A 25,364-nucleotide genomic window follows, 5' to 3' on the forward strand; every position below is an offset into this window, starting at 1 on the left:
CGACACTGCCCCAACATAAAGAGTCCTCTGGAGATTTCCCCAGTTATGGGACCAGTAGGGGCAGAGCAAGTAGGAACCAGAAATTGTGGGTGGGGGGCAGAGTGGGAGAGAGAAGACTATATTTACCTTCCTGTATCTATTTCTCTGAGAGCATTAATGTCCCTTGTTTACAGAGTGTCCTTGTTCCCCAAGAGTTTGGCCTGTCATTGAGTCCCCATCACTCTGAGACACCAGGGCAAGTAAGAAAGTGAATCGCGGTTTGAACCCAGGTCTGTGGGACCAAATCCTAGACTCCAACTGCAAAGCTGCAATACCCATGGCCTGAGGGTCACAGCCCCACTCATCCGATTCCCCAAAACCCAGAAACTGATTTTTCATGGCCCCTTTACAGATGAGGATGCTGAGGCCCGTCTGAGGTCTTGGGTGGGTAAGCGCTTAAGCCCCAAGCTGATTTGGGCTTTCCAAGTCCCAATCAGTGTCTGAGCTTCTCCAACCAGCAGCCCAGACACCTCCTTTCAAACTGGGCAGACAATGAGGAAGAAACCTCAGAGTGTGAACCAGACCGTGGGGACGAGCCTCCAGTATGGGTTGGGGTGGCTTCTTGGATCCCTAAATAAATAAGGAGTCTAGTCCATCAGCCTAGAGAGCAGGCTGAGGCCCCAGCCTTTCTCCTCCTGAGATGGTTACAATGGCTGCCAGAGATGAGGAGACTGCCCTGAACCAGTCTCCACACCAGGTTCTAGAGCCACAGAAGGAACGCTGACCTCACATGCTCTTCCCAATCAGGAGGACTGATGCTGAAGCTGAAGCTGCAGTACTTTGGCCACCTGATGCGAAGAGTCGACTCACTGGAAAAGACCCTGATGCTGGAAAGGTTGAAGGAAAAAGGAGAAGAGGGTGCCAGAGGATGAGATGGTTGGATAGCATCATCGACTCAATGGGCATGAATTTGAGCAAACTCTGGGAGATAGTGAAGGGCAGAGGAGTCTGGCGTACTGCAGCCTATGGGGTCGCAAAGAGCTGGACATGACTTAGCAACTGACCCAGCAGCAGCAGCAACAGACCCTGGCCTGCCTCCCTTTTCAGAGGAAAAGTCTGAGGCTTAGTAAAGGAGGTCGCTTGCCAGACATCGCATAGCCAAGCAAGGACAATGCAGGAGTTTTGAACAAGCCACCCTGGCCTCGGGGTCCCTGCTGTGCTGCTGTGGTTCCTGGTCTCATCCTCCCACCCCCCACCCCCCAACTTGCCCCACCAAGATCCGCTTCTGTTCCCTGGCCGTTACAAGCTTCACTGGGCTCCTGGAAAGAAATGCAGCCCAATTGTGCTTGATACTATAGATTGTGGTTTGGAGCAAAAGCGTGCTCCTCACTGGATCTTACTTCAAACTCGCAGTAATTCTAGCCTCAGCTTGTCTGAACTAAGCATCCACTCTGAGCCAGCTTCTTCCCAGGCTGCTTCTCATTTCATTCTCTGCTAGGAACTATTGTCCCCATTCTATAGATAAGGAACTTGAGGCTCAGAGTCTGCATGTGACACGCTCCAAGACCCTCGGCTGGGCAGTAGCAGGCTGGTGTGCACCCAGCCGGGGACCCAGAGCTGGACTTTCTCTCCCTGCAGTGTGCCCCGTCAGAGCCGGAGGAAGACCTTGCTTGCCCCCGCAGCCCAGAGCGCACTGGAACCCATCCATGGTGCCTGGCCTGGCCCTCTGGACAACAGGACCTTGCACACGGAGGCACGCACACCCCAGCTGCCCTGGACCCCAGTCTGCCCCAGATCCTTGCCAACCTGGGGTCCCCATCAGCTTCCTGATGGAGCCCACATGGCCCCAGAGTCTCTGTGATCCCTGTGATGCTCTAGCCAGGGCAGGGCCAGCTGAGGGTGGCAGGAAGCCATGGGTCCTAGGCCTGCCAGGCATAACCCACACCTCACATGATCTAAAGTGGCACCACGGGGCCCCAGGTTGGCATAAGCCCTCCAACCTCCTGCTCAGGAGCCACAAAACTGGCAGCTCTGACCCAGCTCTGAGGAGCCCCGGCAAGACAGGAGACACCACGGTATCCAAGGTTTCCTCCACTGGACCCCGTCATGTCCCCCGTGTGATAGTTTCAGGTGAAGAGCAAAGGGACTCAGCCGTACATATACATACAGCCATTCTCCCCGAAATTCTCTATAGTGACTGAGCTTCACTGCGTATTTGCCACGTGCCAGGCACTGCTCTGAGCACTTGACAGGTATTACCTCATTTAATCCTCAAAACAATGCCATGAGGCCAGTCCTCTTACTAGCCCGTTTTATCCATGAGGGGAGTAAGGCGCAGAGAAGTTGAGTAACATGCTCAAAGCCACACAGCTAGGCAGGAGGGAAGTCAGGCTATGAACCCAGGGCCCGAGCCCGCAGCCAGCACCTCAACCTCTCTGGATGAGATCCAACCCCCAGCCCTGGGGCTTGCCTATTGATTCATGAACCCATGCATTCATTCAGCACTGAGCACGTATTCTGTGCCACACACTTTGCAATCATAATCTCACTGGAAGTTTACAGCAGCTAACAGGTAGGCATTATTAATTATCATCCGCGTTTTACAGATGTGGCAACCGACGTTCAGAGAGGTCAAGTAACTGCACAGAGACACACAGCCGACAAGGCTCAAGGGAAGTAAGCAAGTAGCGTAGCTAGGGTTTGGCCCTTTCCACATTCGTTATTCCAACTTTTCTTTAAAAATCCAGGTCCCCCTGGTGGGGTCTCTTCAGCTCTGGGAGGGTAGCAGCAGAGAGTGGGCTCTCACAGGCCAGGACAAGCTGTGCACTGGGCTCAGGGGTGGGTCAGCACAGGCCAGCCCTCGGGTTACTCCAGGCTGGGCTCTCTGCGAGCTCTCAGCCACCTGAGCGGTCAACAGAAGAAACACACAGACTCTGAGATCAGAGCAGGCTGGGTCCCTGTCCAGGTCCTCCCATCTTGGCTGTGTGGTTTGGACAACTTTCTGCACCTCTCTGAGCCTCCCAGCATACCTTATAGAATAGATATGATAAGGGCCCCTAACCCTGCTGGAGGAGAGGAAGATTTTAAAAGGCAAAAATACAAAACAGCCCCTTAAACTTTAACTCCTTTTCTCCCTCATAGGGTTATTGTGAGGATTAAATAAATCAGAACCTAACATGTTCAGTCAGATTGTTCTCTGTCTGTGTGGCTAGACCAAGCTACCTACAGTCTCTAGGATTTGGTTTCTCCACCCATAAAATGGGCACACTAATAACATTATCTCCTAGAGTCACTGTGAGCTTAAAGCACCTAAAGGACTTACCACAGCATACCACACTCAATAAATGTTATTAGCTATTACAGCGTCATGATTAGCATTGTAATTACACAATGAATGCAAGTTACTGGGATCATAAATTGATTTAAATTCAGCCCCTGCTGCAGGCTTCCATTCCATGCCCAGCATGAGCGTGTGTCTCAGAGCATCTAAGCTCTGTCTGTATGTTATGAGAAAGCTGAGTCCAGGACGTGTATGGCCCCAGTCTGTGGCAGAGCTGCCTCCACTGAATTTCAGGAAAATGTCAGTGTGTGGCCTTTTCAGATGGCCAGTATGGGACTCATCCATCTGAATGCTGTCTGTGTGTCTTCAGGGAGACTCTGGAGGAAGGTTCTGTCCATTCAGCCCTCCTGTGTATCAGTGATGAGCTCCCCTTTGGAAATGATGCGGGCACCAAGTACTCTCTGCAAGAGAACAGGACAAGAAAAAGCCACATGCCAGGGCTTCTTTCCCTTTTGGTCTTGGCTGCTGCATAAACTGTGGCCAGACTCAGTGGCTCACAAACATGATTCGCTCTTTGAGGGCAGCAAGGTGTGAATGAAGGCATGGGAGCTAGAACTCAAGACACATGGCACCTCTGCTCAGCGCTGTGCCACACCGGATGAGTGGCTTTGTTGTTCTGAGGCCAGTTTCCTCCTCTGCATAAGCAGGGAGCTAGAAGCCTCTGAGTTCTGCTCCTCCTGGCAGGGTGAACTTGGCAGTTCCTTCCTCACACTGCGCTTCAGTTTCCTCTCCTGTCAGACAGGAATTACATTAATGCTAGGCTGTGACAGCACTCACAGGGTCCAGCCTGATACCCACTGAGTGGCTGGCACTTAGTAACCAGGAGCTGAAAAAAACATTGCTTTTGTGGGTGAAGACCACTGGGTTTGGAAACCAAGGGTTTGATGATCAGGGTTTGCTGAAAAGTAGAGGTTTCCTGCAACAACTTGAAAACCAAGCTTTGTGGTTTGAGTGTTCTTGAGCTGCAAGGAGGAGCCTGTGCAAAGGCCCTTCGGTTCCCTGAAAGAAGGGGTCTTTTATCCAGGAGTCTACAGTGGACAAAACTCCCACCAGCTCGGTGCACCTGACTGCCTAATATGCCTGGGGCAGGATCTGCGAGGGCATGCCCAGAAGAAGCAATGCCAGGGAGCACAGCCAAGGCCCTCCCTCTACCCGCTGCCGTGGGAGGTTGTGCCAGCACTGCACCATCAGGAGAAGCAGCCTCACCCAGGGGCCCCTGCAACCCAAGCCTGGGTCCTGGTGCCGAGGGAGGCTAGCATTGTCTCTTCGATTCTGGGTGTGGCTAAGGGGGAGGAGGCTCTGTGAAAGTCAATGCAAGGAGAGGTTATGACCAGAGGCTGCTGTCCTAGCCCAAGGATGCTCTGCATCCCCTGCTTCTGTTTACACACCTCCTGGGTGACTGGGATCTCCCTCTCCCCCAAAGCCACCTGACCCACCTTTGTGGAGCAGCTTTGTCTTTCTTCTCAAGTGTGGTGCCTGTAACCAAAGCGACTTCTCCCAGAAAGGTCTAATCATGCGCTGGAACAGCAAGCTCCTCCTCCGTTCTACAGACTATACCTCTGTTGATGCATCCCTATTTGGTTTCTCCCCGCACATGTCACTGTTGATCACATCCCAGTCCAGGGCTGCTGCTGCTGCTGCTGCTAAGTCGCTTCAGTCGTGTCTGACTCTGTGCGACCCCAGAGACGGCAGCCCACCAGGCTCCCCCATCCCTGGGATTCTACAGGCAAGAACACTGGAGTGGGTTGCCACTTCCTTCTCCAATGCATGAAAGTGAAAAGGGAAAGTGAAGTCGCTCAGTCGTGCCCGACTCTAGTGGCCCCACGGACTGCAGCCCACCAGTCCAGGGCTAATATCAACCAAAACTCATTCCTTCACAACTCTTTTCCACCCTTCCTTCTCCCATCCCTTCCTCCCTCCCTTCTTCCATCTTCCTTTCCTTTCCTCTCCCACTTCACAGCAATGCCTCTCTGCAATCAGGTTGTTCAAATGTGTGGGCACTGGGGATTCGTAAGGGAATATGTCCCAGGTCCTGCCCACAGGACGCTTCTCATCTGCCACTAGAGAGGATGGAGGTGTATCAGGTACAACCACGTGCCCTGAAGATGGAATTAACAGAAAAGACAAAGCACGGAGGGACCTCAGAGGAGGTGAGCAACTGCCATATATGCGCGACTATTTGGTAACCCAAGTAACGGTTAAGGGCAATCTCTATTCTCCCAATAAAAGATGCACAGTAAAGGTGAACGGTATAAACTTTGAGGCGGGGAGGTGAGATAGTCAGAAGTCTATTTGTAATATTTATTTCTTTACTGAGAGATTGTTGTTGTTTAGTCGTTCAGTCATGTCTGACTCTTTTGCGACCCTATGGACTGTAGCTCACCGGGCTCCTCTGTCCATGGAATTCTCCAGGCAAGAATATTGGAATGGGTTGCCATTTCCTCTTCCAGGGGATCTTCCTGACCCAGGGAGCAAACCTGTCTCCTGTCTGGCAGGCAAATTCTTTGCCACTGAACCACCAGGGAAGACCTTATTGAGAGATAACTATTTTAAATCATTTTTATATAAAATATTAATTTGGAAAGAATGCTTTTGTCTAGTCTAAATTTCAAGAAACTACTTGGGTTCAAATTCTTTGCACATGGCTTTGACAGCAGTGTCACCATCATCTGGTGGGAAGGCAGGAAGAAGACTTCTTGGTTTTCCAGAGCACACCTTCACCACAGGGACCAAGATATTAAACACGGCTCTTTTGGATCCACATGTCAGGTGACCACGGGACACTGCTCCCTCTGCAGGTACCATCTGCAGAGCATTTGGACAGTTGGGGCTTTATTTCCAGGCATGCATTTTTTATTTGCACAACACTGCCACTTATTTGAGCACGCTGAAAGTGACCTTTACAAGGCCTGTTGACAACACCCTCCCTTTGTGACCTTCCCTTTGGGACACTTGTAGTCACAAAATACTGTTTGCATTGCACTGTTTTATATGAGTAAACTTTTCTAGACTTCTTTTATAATAATACTGACCTCTATATGCATCCTAAACTCACATGGACTGAGGGTATATGAAACTAATGTACCCTTCCCAAACAGGACACCCTGTTTAAAAAAAAAAAAGACTGACAGAACACCCATAATATGAGAAATCAGTAGCTCAGACACAAGGCAACCTCATGTTCAAGCATGTGTGATAAATCAGGGGTGGTGGGGAATAGAGACGTCTTCCCAGAGGTGGAGGCTTTCACCTGACCTTGAAGAACAAAACCCTTTGGGGTGGACCAGGCACTCCAGGCAGAAGGCACCAGAGAGATTGAACTTGGTGCAAGGGAGGTGTCTATCCCAGATATCCCCCTTTCATTCACACAGCTCCGGTCAGCTTTACTCGGAAATTTGAGGCACCTGTTCTCCACTCTCTGAGGCTCAATCTGCCTATTAGAGAAGTGGGGGTCATAACATATTTCATAAAGTCACAAGGGAAACAAGAGCATGGAAAATAGAGTCGGAAAAAAAAACCTGGGTTGAAATTAGCTTTTCTTGGGCAAGTCATTGCACCTCCCAAGCCTCAGTGTTTTTATCTGAAAAATGGAGCGCTGTCCTGTGAGGCCAGGGGCTAGCAGGCTTCATGCCCTGCTGAGGGTGATCTGGGTTCCCCTCCTGGGGAGGTGGGGTGAATGAATGAACTGGGGAATGCCTGTCGCTCTCTCTGCTGAGGACTCCGCCCCAGCTATTCCTGTGCTGGTTCTTTGCTGTCCCTCGGATGGAGCTGGCCTTGCTCCCAGGTTCTCCTTAAACCCCCCCAAGTCACCTCTTCAGTCCTGTTTTATTTCTGTCCTGGCTTTGATCGTTGTATTATCTGATCCTAACTGCTTGTTATTGCTGTCTTCACTGCTAGCAGGCATTGTCTGTGTCTGCAGTGCCCAGCACAGCGCATGGCACCTAGGATGTGCTCAATACATATTTTAATTAATGACTTATAGGTTCCCTCCTCCCAATCTTTGGACACTGCCTAGGTTTCTCCCACTTGTGGGTGCAAGGTCCCACCCCCACCCGTCACCCTGGTTGGACTGTTTCTAAGCTTTTTACACTGCCCAAGGTCACCTTGTGCTCGTGTTTTCGTTCCGGACCCTTCCCACGCCCCCACCCCCACACAGAAGCTCTGCGTGCGAGGGCTTGGCCCCCCTGTGGCCCAGAGCCTGGCATACATTAAGCCTTCTCAAAATGTTGGAATTAATGACTGAAAGGCCAGCTGGCTGACGAGCCTTGACACCCTCAAGGGCACCCAACTGCCCAGCGCGCCTTCCTGACCCGGGCGCGGGAGCGGCGAGAGCCGGATGCTCGGCGCTTCCCCTCCCGCCTGCCGGAGCAAACTTTCAAAAGATGCGGCGGCCGCGGCCCCGCCCCTCCCGGCGTGGTTGGAGGCGGCGGGAGGCGGGGGCGGAGCCGGCGGGCCCCGGCCTGTGGCTCCGCCTCCTCCTGCTGCCGCCGCTTCCCTCTCAGCACCCGCCCCAGCTGCAGCCCGCCGGCTCGCCGGTGCAGCCGCGATGCCCCGGAGCCAGACCCCGGCCCGGGTCCCCGGTCCAGCACGAAACTAGCCTCCCTGCGTCCCGAGGGCGCCGGCGCCACCGCCAACGCCGCGCCCCGACGCAGCGATGGGCAACACGGTGCACAGGACCCTTCCAGGTACGCCGGGAAGCCCTGCCCGAGAGGCAGGCGCTGGGGTTCTCCTCTCCTCGGGGGACCCTCTGGGTGACTTCCGGAGAGCCACCCCACCCCCACTCCCCTTAGCGCTCTCGGCGGGCGCAGTGGGCTAGAGTCTCCAGTGCCTTCCGACTCCCGGCTTAGCACGCGCGGAGCGGCTGGGCTTTGCGCTCCGGGAGGGCGGGTACCGCGTCCTGGTTACCTTGGGGACCCCCGTGATCCTTCTCCCGGCTTCCGCTAGATGCGCCAAGGGGCAGTTGGGGCGATGCTGCGCGCCCCGCGTTGCCTTTGTTCCAGCCCGGGGGCGCTGATGAAGGAGCCCGGGGCGCTCCGGGGCGTGAATGCAGCCAGGCTTCTCAGAGCTTCCGACGGCCAGAAGCCGCCGGTTGTGCCAAGACTGCAGCGGCTGAGAGTCGAGGGCGGGGGGTGCTCGCAGGGGTACCTCAGTCACCAGCCGCTTAGCGCCCCCGCGGCACATGCTGCTTGGTTTGGCCACGTTCCCACGCGCACCCCGGCTGCGCCCCCCTCTGGTGTCCGCTCAGCTGGGGGCTCTCTAGACCCCTCGCAGTCGCCGCCGCTGAGCGCATCGCCCTCTAGTTAACACAACCCCAGAATGTTCAGGGCCACAGTAGGGGGATTCAGAGCTGGGAAGAGGTGGGCGTGGGCTAGAGCAGGCTTCGCTAGAAAATGCCAGGTAACTGTAGGAACAGACCAGCGCTGCTCAGAGGCTTGGAGGCTCAGTGCCCAGTGTGCAGAGAAGCTTCGCGGTAAAGATGTGTATCCCAGTATTATACTGAAGAAACTGAGGCTCTGTGGAAGGGAAATGGCACACCCAAGGTCATGTTGCTGGTGTTGGGGGGGCCGCGTTGAGATTGGGATCTGTGTCTGTCTGCCTACCTTTCTCCCCTCCCCCAAATCTTTAGAATAAGTCTGTATTCTGCCTTAGGGCTGGGCATTTGTAGCATCCTGGGCAGAAGGTGAGGGTCACATATGTGAGGTTTTAGGAGGAAAGGAAGGTACCATCCCATCTCTGCTCTAGAGCTATATCAAAAAATAATTCTATATAAAAAATAATTGTTTCTTCCTCTGGGAGGGACTGAAATGCATGGTGCTGAGTCCTGCATTCTCGAAGCTGGATTGTAGAAGAGGAGCCTCTCCTTCTACTTATAAGCCCCTGGGTAGCTTTCAGGCCAATGCACACAGAATGGGAGGTGAAGTTGCCAGCAGAGGGTCACCAGCTAGTCAGTGACAGAGGTGGGATTCGAATCCAGGTCTTCTTACCCGAGTGTGGCCACGCCCCCTGTGGCCAAGGCTATAGCCCTAATGGAGATGGAGAGAACCCACCCACCCAGTTTGGAGGTGTCCAGGGATGTTGGCAAATAGAACAGCAGATGTCCTCCTAGCCACAAAGATACAAGCCCCCTTTGTGGGATTTCTTAATTAAGAAATGTTTATGCTGTTCTAGTAAAAAGAAAAAAAAAAGCCATTCTGCCACCTGTGGGTCGGCTTTGGGGTAGATGAAGGGACAGACGCCTGCCAGGAAGGCTAAATATAGCTGGATATTTATGAAGTCTCCATCCCACTCAGCCCTCTCTCTCTGTGGACTGGGTCACCCCGGGGCTGGGAACCTGGGGTTAAGGTTGGTTACTCGCAGCAGCAGCTAAGCGTGAAAAATTCAGACTCCACTGGGACTGAAGCCTGCACTGCGTTTAAAACTGGAATTCCTGCGCCACATCAGGCTGCAGGCGCCGAGAACACGAGGAACCATTTATTGTTTTCTGACCTGCCTGTACTTAGTTTCTCACACACGCTGTGCCGTTTTTTACACCTCTGTGCTCAGTACCTGATGCTCTCCACACCCAGAATATCCTTTCACTGTCTAGTCTATCTTTCAAAACCCAGCTCAGTTGTCACCTCCTCCAGGAAGCCTTCCCTGACCACCCATGCCCAATCCCATTCTTTACTCTGCCACCGCAATACCTTCTTGTCTCTGCACGTTCATTGGACCACTTTGCTTTGTCATCACCCAGCTCCATGACTCTCCTTGGGGCTACATGAGGACAGAGACCACATCTTGACCATCTTATATCCCTGGTTGCCCAGCACAGAGCTGGGCTCGGTGAGGCCCCAAAGCTGCATCTTAGGCAGAAAGAGCCCTTGGCTCAGCATCGCCCTGTAGAAATCCTTGTGCTTTCATTCTCAGGAAAAGGACACATGCGTGGTGTTCCTTCTATGGGACTTGAAATAGAGAGCTGGCATTTGCTGAGCACCTGGATTCCACGCCAGGCTTCCTGCATATGTGGCTTTATTTACATGCCAAGCACACTTCTCCTTAAAGCTCCTGCACTTGCCGATCCCTCTGCCTGGAACATTCTTCCCCCAGACCCCCACATGGTGTCTGCTCCAGGCAGCTCTTGTCATCGCCCCTGCCGCCAGCACTGCCCACTCCCTCCCCCTGCTTTGGGTTTTTCCTTAGCGTGGGTCACCATGCGCTACATGGCCTGTGCAGTTAGCTGTTTATCGTCTGTCTCCCCCAGGAGGATTTTGCCCATTTTGTTCACTGCCGTATATTCAGCATCTGCAGCAGTGGGTAGCACATAATAGATGTTCAGTAAATATTTGTTGAATGAATGAATGAACTGAGTTCTCGCAACAGCCCTATAAAGTGGGGATTATCATCTCTGTCTTACAGATAAGGAAACCAAGGCTCAGAAAGGTAAAAATGACTCATTCCCCCCTTCACATGGCTTATCCAATTGGCAGAACCAGGATTGAAATCCAGGTTTATTTAGCTCCAAAGTCCTGCAGTCTTCCCATGACATGCAGTAGCCTCCCAATGGATGGTTCAGATACCATTTACTGAGTGCCCCAGAGTACACCTGCTGTGCTATTGCATATGATAAGGAAATGCCCCCCCAAAAGGAATGTCTTTTGTGATCGACTGAGGGGGAGCACCGTGGTGGTCCCTTGAAATGCCCTATAAACAAGCATTAAGGGTTGGCCGTGGAAACTCATGTGTGCTATGCTCTTACTGCGTCATTACCCTTTCCCTTTCTAGTTTCAGTTCAGTCCTGCAAAATAAGTTGTCATTCTCTTCCACTTCACAGAACAGGAGACAGAGGCCCAGAGAGGTTGCAACACCTGCCCCAACTCACATAGTTAGGCAGTGGCGAAGCTGGGCTCAGCAGACCCAGGCCTCTCTTTTAATACCACCACATGGCCTTTTTTTTTTTTTTCCCCTGCACTCCTTTAGCCTTAATCTGGGTTTTGCAAATGAAAAAAAATGAGAAGTGTACACAGGGCGGGGGAGGGGAGAGCAGAATTCCACAGGGAGGGAGGGAGAAGGAGGCACTCTCCCCCTTCTCCACCAGCCCATTTCAGTCCCTTCCCTCCATGCACCCCTGGGGCTCACTCTGGGACTCACTGGTAGTTCTGGTTGGAGAAGAGGCTGAATTCAAACTGCTGGTTGGGTTTAATTATTAAGCCAGTCCATGCTTGACCAAATCAACAGCCCTCTCTAGTGTTATGTCAGTGAGCGGTGTCCCGAAGCTCTGGAGTATGGGAAGCGTGCTCAACCTGCTCTGTGCCCTGAGTCAGGGGCTTTACCCACATCACCTATTTCAGATCCTCCTAACACCGTTTAGAGGGTCTGTATTTATCCCCATCTTACAGGGAGGCAGATGGGGGACTGGAGACATAAAGGATAAAGGCACACCAGTATAAGGCGGAGATCCAGTCTTCCTAACCCAGACGGTCAGTCTGCAGATGCTGCATCCAGACCGGAGGCATCTGCCACTCTGGGGCCCTCCCTGCCCAGCCTCTCTCTTTATTTGACATGGCTCCAGAGCCGTGTGGGTGTTAGGCCTCCTGGGTCTTCTGCCCTCTGGCAGAGGGGGCCAATGCTCTGAGGACCCAGCAGCCACTCTCCTGCCTAGACCTGGACTGGCTCAGCCCTAGGAGGACAGCAGCCTCCCATCCCGGCGGCTGCACGGATGACCCAGCCAGTGCCGTCCCCGTCTCTCTGCGCCTCTCCTCCTCCCTTACCCACTCACAGTACTAAGTTCGGTTGGGCCTGCCTGCCTTGCCTGGCCCCGTCTGCCTCCCTCCCACAGGTCTTGAAGAATCACTTTTGTAGCCCTCCACCTGAGGCCTGAGCCTGAGCCTCTCGAAGTGACAGCGGTTCCTCCGACAGCCCTGAAACCTGCCAGGCGGTCAGCACGCGGTTAGGGACCCTGGCCAGTCAAGGCTCCTTGGTGATGGCCCGCGAGGATGCTGGGGGCCGGGCAGGGCAGAGTGGAGCAGCAGTCTCACTCATCCGCGGGAGTGAGAAAGAGGGACGGGTCTGTCCAGTGCATAGGGAACGTGGAGAAGTTGCTGTGGAGAGTCTGGAGCCAAAAGGAACTAAGGCCTCCCTCTGTTTTTACCCTCCTTCTGGTCCCACTTCTTCTCCTTTCCTCTCTGTCTCCCCTGGCAGGAAAGGAAGGAGCCCTGGGGTGATGGGGGTAAGGAAGGCTTCCTGGAGGAGGCGACATCTGAAGGAAAGTCCCACTGAATATCTGCTTCTCCCCACGCTTCTGTCTGCCTTCAGGGTTTTCTGTGGCTCAGTTGCCCTGAAGCCACCCTGATCTCTGCTAAAGTGCTGTGCACCCAGGCTGGGGTGACCCTGGGGTGTGCTCTGCTCTGCATTTTCCTGAGTGTGCACCTCTGTTCATTTATCTGACATCTGTTGGGCACATCTGGTGTACTAGCCCTGGAATGAATGAATGGACACCCACGGGCACCCGCCTCCCCGGGAACTGGCCACTGGTGGAAGAAGGATGGAATGCTCTAGTAAAACAGTCACATGGTTGGTTATCTCACCGCAGAGCACGAGGTACTGTTACCCTGTGCCTCAGAGAGGGAGGGGCTGGCGCCCTAAACAAGGCCTGGCCACCAGGTCAAGTGGTCTACCTACTGTGGATCGTGTGAGACCAGCTTTTAAAGAACCGTTAGTGAGACGAAAGTGACAATGTTAGTCACTCAGTCGTGTCCCACTCTCTGCGACCCCCACGGACTGCAGCCCACCAGGCTCCTCTGTCCATGGGATCCTCCCGGCAAGAATCCTGGAGCGGGTTGCCATTCCCTTCTCTAGGGGATCTTCCCAACCCAGGGATCATACCCAGGGTCTCCTGCATTTGCCGGCAGACTCATTACCGCAGAGCCGCCAGGGAAGCCCTTTAATGACATAGACTAGGATAAAAAGTAAAATATCGGGTGTGTTCAGGCAGGAAGTATTCTTTTCTCAGAAGTTTTTGCTTCCGGTGTGTGTGTGTGTGTGTGTTGCGTGTTACAGCGTCAAATGCATTTCTCTCTGGGGGTGGCAGCAGTTAAGGGCTGTGATGAGCATGCTCAGTGGCCGACCGCAGTGGGAGGTCTGGCGTCCTGGTCTAGACACATCTCGTCATCAGACTGCCTGGGTCCACCTCAGCGGGACCACTTCCTAGGGCGGGCATGGTGGGCAAGGACTCCCCTCCGAGCCTCAGTTTCCTCAGGTGAAGTGGGGGTGCACAGCTCCCTCACAGTGGGCGGGGTGAGCGTTAGATGGCATAGAGCAGGCAGAGGCTTTAGCACAATGCCCAGGGCGGCCACTGTCGTGGTTCTTGTTGCCTCCATGGAAAGGAGAGCCCTGAGGCCTGTTCCTGGGGTCCCTAGAGGGGGTTGACTGACAAGTGCTCTTCACTTTCTGCCTTGAAAACCCTGCCCCAGGTGACCACAAGGCTTGAGTCAAAAGGCTGGATTGGGAGGTCTCCCTTTCATAGCACGAACAGTAGCTCCCCAAGGTTCCTTGAGCCCTGTCCAAGACCTCTCATTTCTGATGAGAAGAATCTGCATGGCAGGTTGCATTTTGCAGTTTCCATTGGCCCCCCAGACCGCCAGGTCTACTGGGAGAGACCAGCAAGGACAGGGCAGTTATGATAAGTTGGGGGCAGGGAGCGCAGGGGCTGGGAGGAGAAGCAGGGAAGGCTTCCTGGAGGAGGTGTGTCCAGCCGAGACCAGAAAGCCGAGAAGTTAGCCACAAGGGAATGGGAAAGGCTGCTCAAGGCAGAGGATTCAATGTGCAAAGGCCCAAGGGGAGGGAGAGCAGGGTGTGTAGAGGGGGAGATGCAGAGTTCGGGGGTCCCCGTGCAAGTGGGGGTGGCAATATGAAGTCAGAGTGGTGGGCGAAGATCAGGTCAGAGGAGGAGGGGTTTCTGGCCTGCAGTCAGGAGACTCAGCTTCTCAGATGCCACACTGCCCACTGGGATGAAGCTCTGTGTCTGCTGGGCTGGGCCACAAAGGCTGCTCAGAGCAGGCTGTTTAATCTTCTCCGTGGACAAAAAGAGTCGGCTCTCTCCTCTTCTGGACCAAAGGGCTCTCTGTACTTGGTGGTGCTCTCTGAGGGCTGAAAATAGAAGCCCAGAGGCCAGGTGTGTGGCAGGAGCTTAAAGCAGAGAGGGAAGAGGAAGGGGGCCAACGTGCTGTAGGTTGTGAGCACCCACCTGGGGGGTGTAGCCAAATGGTCAGCACTGCAGCACGCCTGCCCCGTGCCAGGCCCTTTCTCTGTTTCATCCCCTTTAAACCATCAGGACACATCTTCCAGACGTTGGCTCCCACTTCACAGATGAGGACACTGAGCTCAGAAGGATCCTGAGAGCTGGCACAGCCTAGGTGGCAAGGGAGTAGCAGAGCAGAATTTGATCCGAAGTCTGCCTGACCCCAAAGCCCCTTCCCCGTCACTGTGGGACACTGCCCCCAGGGCCTCTTGTCCTCATCCTGAGCTCCTGAACCCCCCTCCCCACAGGGGGTCCTTCCCGCAGGTACACCTTCTTACTTTCTCTGTCCTGAGGAGGTGAAGCACCTCTGTCCTCAGCAGCCAGAGTGAAATTGCCTATAGACAAGGACCAGCCCCCAGCCCCACCCGCCTCACCCCAGGCCTGGAGACTAACTCTTAAGGCAGAGGTGGCCTCTGGGAATCTTGCTCTGGAGGAGAAGGGGTGAGCTGGAGCTCCGCACCCCTTCCTCCTGCCCCGTCTGCCTGATAAAAGCTGGCCTGTGCTTGGTCACCTCCAGCCCCACTGACACCCGCATCCTTCCCACTGACGGGGCTCGCAGCCCCCTCTCACTCAGAGCCACAGGCAGCTCCTGCCAGTCTTGCAGCAGGGGCACGGGGCCCAAGCGAGGGCACTTCGCCACCCCGCACCCAGGCTCTCCTGCAGGCCAGGAGAATCCTGTCCCCACACTGTGCTGTCATCATTAGCAGAGCTGGTGGCCCCACGGGCTGGGTGCCCCCATCCCTGGGTCTGAGTCTTATTATCCAGACAAACGCCTTGACCTCTCTTTGCTTCGATTCCCTTTTCTGCAGAAAGGAGATAATGATGTTAGGTCTCAGGCCTGCAAAGTGTCTGACAGATAGTGAATGCTCAGGGGGGCACCTGTTATGATTGTGTAGTCACTAGGCAAGCAAGCCCCTGCTCCCTGCTGAGCCCGACACTCCCAAGGGAGACAGACACAAAAGAATAATAATAACCACCAGCTCGTATCACTCAACCAGTCTGTGCTAGACACTGTTCTCAGCAGGCGCCTGCATTTAGCCCTCAGGACAAGCCCTGTGAGACGCTTACTGCTTTTAGTGCCATATAACTGTTGGGAGAACAGAGAGGGAAAGTGACTTGCCTAAGGGCACACAGCGCAAGTAGTCGAACGCGATTCCGACGAGAAGGAAGGGGTGTTGAAGCTGGATGGATGACTGCCGGGTTGGGACAGGGGGTCAGGTGGGTGGCATTTCACATTTGCCCTGGAAGCCTTCGTAGTGTTAAAACTGTGAGCCTTTATATTTGTCTGGCAGTTTTCTTTTTAGTTGCTCATCAACTTCTGTAGTTGTCTGTCTCACATCCTACATGTCTCAGGTCCATGAGGCAGGGGAGCAGACTTGATAGGGAAGGGCACTATGGACCAAGCATAGACACGACCAGACATGTGTGGACATCGGTGAGATCTCAGCTCAGTCAAAGGAAGCACTTTCTAACTGTGGAGGCTGTCTGGCAGTAGGGCAGGGGAAGAAGTGTCCTTCGCTGGAGCGGCACTGGCATCAGGCCCGACTGGGGCTTGATGTGGATGTGGCAGACGCAACTGGAGCAGCAGACCGGTCTGGGATAAATTGTCTGCAAACGTGCCTTTGACCCAGGGGTCTTATAGGACGTGCTCCCCAGTGCTCATCTGCTGAACGCATGGAGGGCTCTTCATAATCTCTCGCTTATTTAATCCCCCTGCCAGTTCTGCATATTGGGAGGTTTTAGGCCCATTTTATAGATCAGGAAGCTGAGGCACAGAAAGACGAAGCAACCTGCCCCCTTCTGGGTCTGTACCTTCCCCCATGACCTCCCAGCCTCAGCACTTTCACACGCTTAGCGGCAGGTACTTCTGAGTAGCAGCCATTCTTGGGCGTCAGTCCCAGCGCACTCTCATCCCTTGCCTTTCATTCTCCTTTTTTCTGGGACCCAGGGCAGCCTCTCGTCTCATGCTGGACAGAGGGGAGAAAGTTCTTTGACGAGTAAGCCATTCGGGCACAGGGTGGGGTGAGAGAGTCGGGGCAGCACTGGCAGCTGGCAGAACGCCCACAGCCGTGAACACGTATGTTCTGTTTACGTCCTCAACAGTACGCGTTGTTTATGTCATGATTATGTCCCGCAGACACACGGTTTCTTTCCTTTTCCCCAAGGATGATGGATTTATGAGATGGGTGGGCACCTGTGTGCACTGGGTCTCCAAGCCGGGTTTGCTTGGTAACTTTCCACCCCACAGGGGCAGCTCCTTACCCTCAGAAGACATTCCCTTCCCCTTAAGACTCTGGGCATTTCAAGGGCAGAACACAGAACAGTGGAATTTCCCTGTCTCTGGGGATGGTGTGGACCTTCATCCCTGCAGGACTCTGTTCCCAGGACTAGAGAATGCTCGGAATCACCACGTCCCACCTCCCATCTGACAGATCAGAACACTGAGGCCCAGAGCCTTACAAAGGGTCACAGAGAGATTGCAGATGGGGTCTTTGGCTGGAATCCCTAAGAGAGGCGGTAGAAAGAGCACTGGTTTTGGAGGCAGTCTTGTGTTCAAGTCTCAGTTCTATATCTAAGCTGTGTGACCCTGGGCAAGCCACTCCCCGTCTCTGAACCTTGCTTTCCCATCTTTAGGATGGGGAGAATGATGGTGCCTCCCTCGTGGGATTTTGATGAGGAATAAATAGGAGACTCCATGAAAAGTCTGAGCCGATATAAGATGGGGACTCCATAAGGCAAGGAATCTGTGCTCCTGAAGCTGATGAAGCAGAGAGGAGCAATAGGACCCAGTAGTGCGGGGTCACACTCTCAAGGCCCTGTGACGAGTCCAAAAGTACTCCCTGGCTGGCTAGGGAGGCGATTCCACATAAGAGCGGGCATGGCTTTGGATTCAGATCTGAGTCAAATCCTGACCTAGCTGTTTGCCTGCACCATGACCCTGGGCCAACCCCTCCCCATCTGGACCTATGTTCTCATCTGAGAAACGGAGTCATAGGGATGTAGAGAGGCCCCAGGGAGCCAGCAACTCTAGGATCATCAGCGCTGAGGATGTATGAAACGGAGATTCTTATCAGGACTCACGAGTGTGCACTTCTAACATTTGCCCTTTACCCCTTGGGTCAGAGGGCAGAAGGCCATGCAGAATCCTGCAGGTGTCCTCAGCCTACACTCACCGACTCTCCGGAGCCCTCAGGTATTTGAAGAAAGGCCAGCCTGACAGGTCTGGAGGGAGAAGAAAGAGAAACCTGGATCTTTGGAGAAAGGAGGAGAGTGGGAGGGGCGCCCTTGAGGCACTTCTCTGTGGGCCTCAGAGCCAAACATAGCAGGGAAGGACTCGACCTTAGCTGAGGACCAAGCTTTGTGCTGTTCCTTCCCGGTAGGGATAATGTCTGCACTTTGCCCGAAGCACCCAGAGCGTCTTCTTCCTAGCCGTGGGCACCCAGCTGGCATGTGTTCTGACGCTGACTGCACCACTTCCTGGCCCTGTGGCCTGGGGCCGCTCTCCCAGCCTCTTTGAGCCTTCCTTCCTCAGCAGCAGTGGGTCTGGTAGCAGTCACCTCCTTCAGCGCTGTCAGGAGGATCACAGGACATCTGGTGGGCAGAGGACCAGTCCCGGGCTCTACATGGCCCCTGGGAGTTTCCCTCTCTGATCATGCCCATCTCCAATCCCCTCTTCTGACCTTGGGGCCATTAGGCACTGGGGCTCCACCCCCTGCTATAATCTGCTTTCTTTTTTTAGATGCTGCTGATTGTTCATCCCAAGTTCTGCCATCCCCTGACCTTTGAGTTGCTCAAAACAGGCTGATTGATGACAAGCAACACCACCCCTGCCCCCACCGCCACCCCCCAAGACCAAGCCAGGCCTCACTCCACCTTTGTCTCTAATACATAGCCAATTTTTTTTTTCTTGCAGTTCAGGGGATAAGTGAGAAACCCTGGGGAGGAATGAGGCATACAACAAGAAGGATGAAACTTCCAGGGTCAGACAGGACCAGACTCAAAGACAGGCACTGCCCTCACAGTCTGGGTGGCCTCTGGCTGGGATGTCTGCCTCTCTGGGCCTCAGTTTCCTTTTGAGGAAGCCACCTGGCAGGGTGAGGCCATAAATGAATGGGCAGCATGGTTTGCCCTTGGTATACACTGGGATTGCTGCAGGGGTAGGCTCCCACCCCTCAGGGCCAGCAAACACTACCCAGCCCTGATGCTTCTGAAGAGCATTTCTTCAGCTCCAGGAGCCACAGCAGTGAAGTTCTAGGAGAGTTTCCAGCTGCATTTGATCCTGAAAAGTAGGGCCAGTGGATCTGCTGTTTCAAAGTTGGGACGAGGTCCCTGCAGGTTCCCGCCTAGGGCTGAGGCTAGGAGTGAACACTCAGGCTTCTGGGCCCCACCCAGGCTGGGGGAGTGGCTGCCCTCAGGGCGAAGAGAAGGAGCCTGCTGGCCAATCAGCTGGCTTATCAGCAGGCAGCTGCCAGAAGCTGCCTGGAGGAGAAGCAGGTGCCCCGGGCAGGACCGTGCCAGCCGTTGGAAGCAGTGTTTGAAACCTGGCCTGGTTTTCCCATCCCCGCCCTGCCAGGTCCTTCTGATAGGCAGGGAAGAGAGGAAAGGATGGTTTCTATGGGAAGACCCAGGACTTGAATCTCATTCTTCAGAGAGATGGATCCTCAGGGATTCCTTCCTTGCTTCCAACCCTTCAGAGGCCCCCAGTCTTCTTGAGGACCTTAACCTCCTCTGCTCAGCCTTTAAGACCCTTTGTGATAGAGCCCTTGACCCCCTCTCCACCCACCCCTCTGCCTTCTACACTCTGTTCCCTGCCCTTCCCCAAGGGCACTCAGCTTGTTCCCTCCTCCAGGCCTTTTTCTATACTGTTCCCTCAGCCTGAAACACAGTTCCCCACCATTTGTCACCCCCCAGAGTGGCCCCCGTGGGAGGCTTGGCTCCAGCCCTCGGTGCTGGCCCCCTCATGAAATCATGGTGTCTGCGTCCACCCCGCACTGGCCTCGGCTCTGCGTGAGTCGTCAGCGCGTGTGCGCCTGCAGCCAGCGCAGCCCCGGCCTGGAGCAGACGCTTTGTAAATGTCAGATGCAGGAGGAAGTGATGTCCCTGAGAAAGAATGAGGGTGCATCCCCTGACCATCCTCCACAGCAGGGGGCCCTGACCCTGCGTGCCGGCGCTTCTGAAGTTGGAGTTCCCCGGGCCCCTTTATCAAGAAGAGACCTCAACCAAGGGGCCCAGAAGAGGGTCAGAGCCAGCCTGGGAATCCCAGCTCTGTTGAACAGACTTGAGGGAGGGGGGTGGGGATGACCTCACCCCCTGGGAACTCAGTGCATCAGAGCCCACTTGAGCCAAGAGGGCTGCCACTTAGACCTGGAAGGAGCAGCCGTTTCTCCCAACGGGCAGTGCTGCATGACCTCCAGCCCCCTCCCAGGCCTCCCCGCAGCTGTCAACAGGAGTGTCAGGCCGCTGCACTGCACGGACTGACTCTGTTTGCAAAGAATAGGAGCGGGGAGGAGCCGGGTGGTGGTTCCCAGTGTGGGCTGGCCCCTTTCCACCCTGAGTGCTGCCGACCAGGCCTCGGACACAGAGAACAAAGTCCCATTAGGCTGGCGTCTGTCTCCTGGGTGCATGTCACTGCTCTTTTTGGCAGAGGTGAGGGAGGCGTGGTTGTTTTCTTTCTAACCCACTTTCAAACCCACCAATAGAAAAGGTGCTCTGTTGCCGAAGGAGACCGACATCCTTGCCCTGCTTTGGGTGACAGAAAGCCTGCCAATACCAGCTTAGCCTTTTCCTCTTTAGAGTGTGTGCACGTGTGTGTGCTCGCATGCACACACACACACACACACGTGCACCATGCTGTTTCCTCCCACTGTCACTTGAACCAGAGACTTCTTACTGAAGGTCCATAGTCTGAGGTCAGATGTGTGGGTTCGGGAAGCCCCAGACATTGTCCATCAAATTGTGTGAGTGGAGTGTGGCTGTGTTCCAAGGGAGAGAGGCCGGCACAGCTCTCATCACCCTTAGCAAGGCCCTGGCCATCTTGGAGAGGGGCAGGGGTGGGGAAGGGCCCCTCCTGCCACTGCCCGGCTCTGCTGCCGTGGTCTCCTCATCTGGAAAGTGAAGGCAGTACAGTCTCCCCCTGAAGGGTTGTAAGACTGTCAGCTCTACACACAAAGAGCCATGCGGGTGTGTACCCAGGGCTCAGTAAAAGGCTAGTTAAATCCTCTGGTGAGAGGGAGGGGGCAGGATAGACTGTCCTCAGGGTTGGCAATTCCGTTTCCCGGTGGAGTGGAATCTGCTGAAAATCTCAGCCAGAATGCCATCTGCTGAACGCCAGCACGCTGGAGGCCGTCAGCTCGGCATCCAGAGAAGCCAGAGCTGTGCTTCCTGCCATCCTCCCGGCGGTAAATGCCATCTCCTTGGACTCTTTTTAGATCAAAGGAAAGGCTGGGTTGGGGCGATGAGCGGCATCATTCAGAGGGTGGCACAGCGTGTGTTTGGGATGCTGCTGGGGTGGCTTAAAAATAGGCCTCTGTCCTTGGACATAGGGAAAGTGACCCTGGGATTTTCAAGAGGCCTTTCCTGGCCCAGGTTTCCAGCCCCCCAAGGGAGAAACGTTGTAGGATGTATTCTCCAGACCCACAGACAGCCATCTCAGACCGGGAGTAAACCTTTTCTCCGTAAAGTAACGACAAAAGGTCGCTAAAGGGAGGAAGCCCGGTTAACTGAACAGCTACTCCGTGCCACACGCCACGCCTGACTAGCTGGCCTCATCTGTCCTCACAGCAGTCATGCGGGGTGGAGGTGACTCTCACCAGTTTTCTAGGTCTGGTTGGGGGCCCGGAGAAGTTAAGCATGTACCTCAAGATCATACAGCTGCAAAATGACGAAAATCAGAATCTGAACCCTTGTCTGTCTGACTCTAGGCCTGTGCTCTTTTTAACTGCCTCTCAAATTGAGATTTAGGAGATAACAGTGTGGGAGAGATGGCGTGAGGGGCTTGCCCAAGTGTCGGACCCCGATGTTGCCCGTAAGGGAGGGAACGTCCGGTGTGCTGGGGCTCCCGCCGGGTGCCTTCTGTGCTTTCACCGCCCCTCCCTGCGGCCTGGGGGAGGGGCAGGTCTGTGTTCCCACACTATCAACGGGTGGTGACTTGCCCAAAGGCCCCTCAGGCCAGTGAGCAGCAAAGCAGGGGCTCAAACCCAGAGCCCACGAAGGCTGTTCTAAAGCACATGCGAGTAAACCGCAGAGCCACCCCTGAAGGGCCAGCTCAAGGAACAGCTCTGCTGTCCCCCTGCCTTCCAGAACAGCTAGCCCAAGGTTGGCAGTGCCAACACTTGTTTTTCCCAAACAGAGCCCCTTTCTCCTTAACTGCCACAGCCACTCATCCCCTACCCCCCTACATCTCTGCTCATAAAATCTTTGTTTTTTTTTTATTGGCCATACCCCATGGCGTGCAGAACTTCCCCCAAATGGGCATCGAAGCCGCGAGCCTTGCTGTGAAGTGCAGAGTCTCAATGACTAGACCGCCAGGGAAGACCTCTGCTCATACATTTTTGAGTTGGGGCATTGCTTCTATGACTAGATGCTGGAAAGCCCTGCCCCTCTGTTCTTGGCAGGCTGGAGCAGCCTTTGGTTAATTCTGAGGGGTGGGCCAGGACAGTGCCCTCCCTCCTACCTGTAGGAAGGGGCTGAGAGCAGAGATCTCCCCTTGGTTCCCACCGCAGAGAAGTCTCCCCCCCAACCCCCACCTTGTTCTCGGAGTCCCAGGACCCAGTTCCTGGCCAGAGAGCCAGGGGGCTCACCGGCCAGAGGCAGCACCCCCATGGGGCCAGCTGGGACTCGCCCTTGCTTGGGGGGAAAGGTCTGGTCCCTGGCGTGGGCTGGGCCCCTTCCTGGCAGGTTTTCTCACCAGTGAGATGGGGGTCCGTCTGAATCTGGTCCCAGTGCCAGCAGCCGGGAAACTGCTCACAGACCCAGCCATTTGGGGGAACAGCTGACATGATCCCAGGAGGGGAACAGTGGGGGGCTTCTTGGCTCTCCGTGGAATACTCTGCAGCCATGAAACAGCACAGTGAATGCTTGGGAGCCATGTGGGGAAAATGCTTTTTATGTAATGTTGAGTTAGAAAAGGCAGGAAGCAGAATTAACTGTGTTCTCTGGCTGCAAGGAAATTAGAAAGGGTACTCAGTACTACTTCATGCTTAGTACTTCCACACTACAAATGGAGGAAAGTCAGGCAAGAGGAAAGAACACTCGGTTAGAGGTCAGACCGCGCTGGGTTCACATCTCAGTGCTGCTCCTTGGATCTGCAGGAAGTGTTTTCTCCTGGAAAATGCAGATGAGAATCCTGTAGGTGAAGATCTGTTGTGAGAATTAACTACAACCATGTTATCAAAGGCTTCCCTTGTAGCTCAGTTGGTAAAGAATTTTTCTGCAATGCAGGAGACCCAGATTCCATCCCTGGGTCAGGAAGAACCCCTGGAGAAGGAAAGAGCAACCCATTCCAGTGTTCTTGCCTGGAGAATCCCATGGACAGAGGAGCCTGGCAGGTTACAATCCATGGGGTCACAAGAGTCGGACATGACCTAGCAACTAAACCATCGCCATGTTATCAAAAGGTTTCCCAGGTGGCTCAGTGGTGAAGAATCCACCAGCCAGTGTAGGAGACGTGGGTCCAGTCCCTGGGTCTGAAAGATCCCCTGGAGAAAGAAATGGAAACCCACTCCAGTATTCTTGCCTGGAAAATCCCATGGTCAGAGGAGCCTGACAGGCTACCTTTCATGGGGTCACAAAGAGTAGGCTATGACTTAGCGACTAAACCACCGCCACCACCGTGATAGCAGCAACAGCCGGCTCCAGACATGGCGCATAGTGAGAGCTCAGCCGATGGTGCTTCTGGAATAAGGGCCAGTCAGGGACGACGCAAAATATATCATGAGTTCAGGTGAGAGTGTGGGGAGATGGGAATTTTCTCCTCCCCAGACTTCCTCTAGTAAGGCTGTCGTGTGCACTGCTGTGACTTAAATAATAAAGTGCAGGCTTTCTGTTGACATCCCCGGACTGGGGTGTTCTCCGAGGCCCCCGGGGTCCACGCCGCAGTTTTCTGTTTCATGGGGAAGCTGCTTCTCCTAAGCTGACGCGGGTGTACAATCTAAAGATCGCTTCATGTTGTTCTTTTATTTTAAGCAGTGTCAGTTTGTGTAAATAACACATCCTCTTACAGACTTTTTCTCTCTGGTTTTCTTTATCTCCCATCAGGACTCTGGCCTCAGAGGAGGAGGGAAAAATAGTGTTTATCCCTCATTCCCTGAAGGAAGCTGGATCTTATAATCAAAATTAAACAAATACATAAACTTCCCTGGTTTCTTGGCTGCCTTTTATCCTAACTTATAGCTGGTTTAGCAGGAAACTTCCCCTTATAGTAACAAGGCAGCATTTCTCCTGACTCCAGCATCCACTGAAATCGCCAGGCCACTCTGAAGGGACATCTACTCAGGGTCCCCAAGCCAGTTTCGTAAAGCAACTCTGATGAAGAGATAAGGTCAGAAAAACAGATAAAAATCATCAAATAAGGGCGGCCTGTGGTCTTTCGTGCTTTTGATCTGTGGTCCTGTTTAATGTTTCCTGGAGAGTCTGCCAGCCGCGGGGACCTTGGAGGGAGTCCGGTCTCTTGGACACTGGAGGACGCTGCCATCCACAGTCAGGTGGCTGGCACAAGGCCACAGCGGGCGTGGAGAATGCAGGCTCTAACGTCCTGGGCAGCTTCTCCTGACAGTTCACACCGGGCAGTATTTCTCCCAGCTGCTTCATTTTTGTCCTGCGGGTATTGCTGTCCAGCGGGCCCTTGCTTTCATCCTTGTAGTCCTGCAGATGGCCCACAGCCTGACCCTGTGTGCACCCTCCTTGCCGCCTCAGGGACCTTCCCTAACAGACAGTGCTGGCCTGCTCTGCCAGAAGCCTGTGGCTCCCTCTGCCCATGCTGTGTACTCTGAGCCTCCCCAGCGGGCATTCAGGGCCTTCCTATTGGGTCCCCATGACGTTGACCACACCCTCACCCCTCAGCCCTCACCCCTGCAAAGCAGTGGCTGCCTAACCTCAGATGCTTTCTGCTACACCTTCCATAGGACTAAACCTTTCTTCCAGGTCCAGCTTGCCCGACCTCTGTCCCTATTGCCTGGAGTGTTTCATCTCCTCCCTTAACACCTGGCTCTGTGGGCATCACCCCCTGCCCCCCAGCCCCTGGCTAAATCTGGGATCTCCTCTGGGCCTCATAACCCCCGAGTCCCAGTGCCTAATGTGGTCTCTATTGTTATTATTGGTCCCTAATGTTCATGTCTATCCACCTGTGTGTCTTCTCTTCCATGGAAAGACTCAGATCTCCACAAGGGCAGGATTGTATCCTCACCTCTGCTCCCTCAGTGCTTCACTTCAGCAGATATATCTTCAGAAAAGATGGACAGATGGGTGGATGATGGAAGGATGATGGACCGATGGATGAATGAGTGGATCGATGAATGCACTGATGGATAGATGAATGCATTGATGGATGGCTGGATAGATGGATAGGAAGATGAACGATGGATGTATGGAAGGATGGATGTAGATGGAAAATGATTGGATGGATGGATGGATGGATAGGTGGGTGGATGGATGCATGAATAATGGAGTGAGCATCTTGCCTGCTGCCCTCATACACCTGTCCAGTGCTTAGCAGACCCACCTAGGGGTACAAGGAATCAATAGGTGGCTTCTTGCTTCCCTCTCTCCATCAGG

General features: G+C 54.2%; 1 protein-coding gene across 2 annotated transcripts in view; it reads left to right on the forward strand.

Moving 5' to 3' along the window:
* Nucleotides 1–7,744: 7,744 nt before the first annotated feature.
* The window catches only part of NEURL1B (neuralized E3 ubiquitin protein ligase 1B), a 44,837-nt gene continuing 27,217 nt past the window's right edge, over nucleotides 7,745–25,364 (forward strand). For both annotated transcript variants that reach the window (XM_069556165.1, XM_069556166.1), the window contains exon 1: nucleotides 7,745–8,004. In XM_069556165.1, the coding sequence (XP_069412266.1) occupies nucleotides 7,974–8,004 (31 nt within the window). In that variant the 5' untranslated portion in view covers nucleotides 7,745–7,973. The remainder of the gene's footprint in view (nucleotides 8,005–25,364) is intronic.

This window comes from Ovis canadensis, chromosome 16 (assembly GCF_042477335.2).
Source record: "Ovis canadensis isolate MfBH-ARS-UI-01 breed Bighorn chromosome 16, ARS-UI_OviCan_v2, whole genome shotgun sequence".
NCBI lineage: Eukaryota > Metazoa > Chordata > Mammalia > Artiodactyla > Bovidae > Ovis > Ovis canadensis.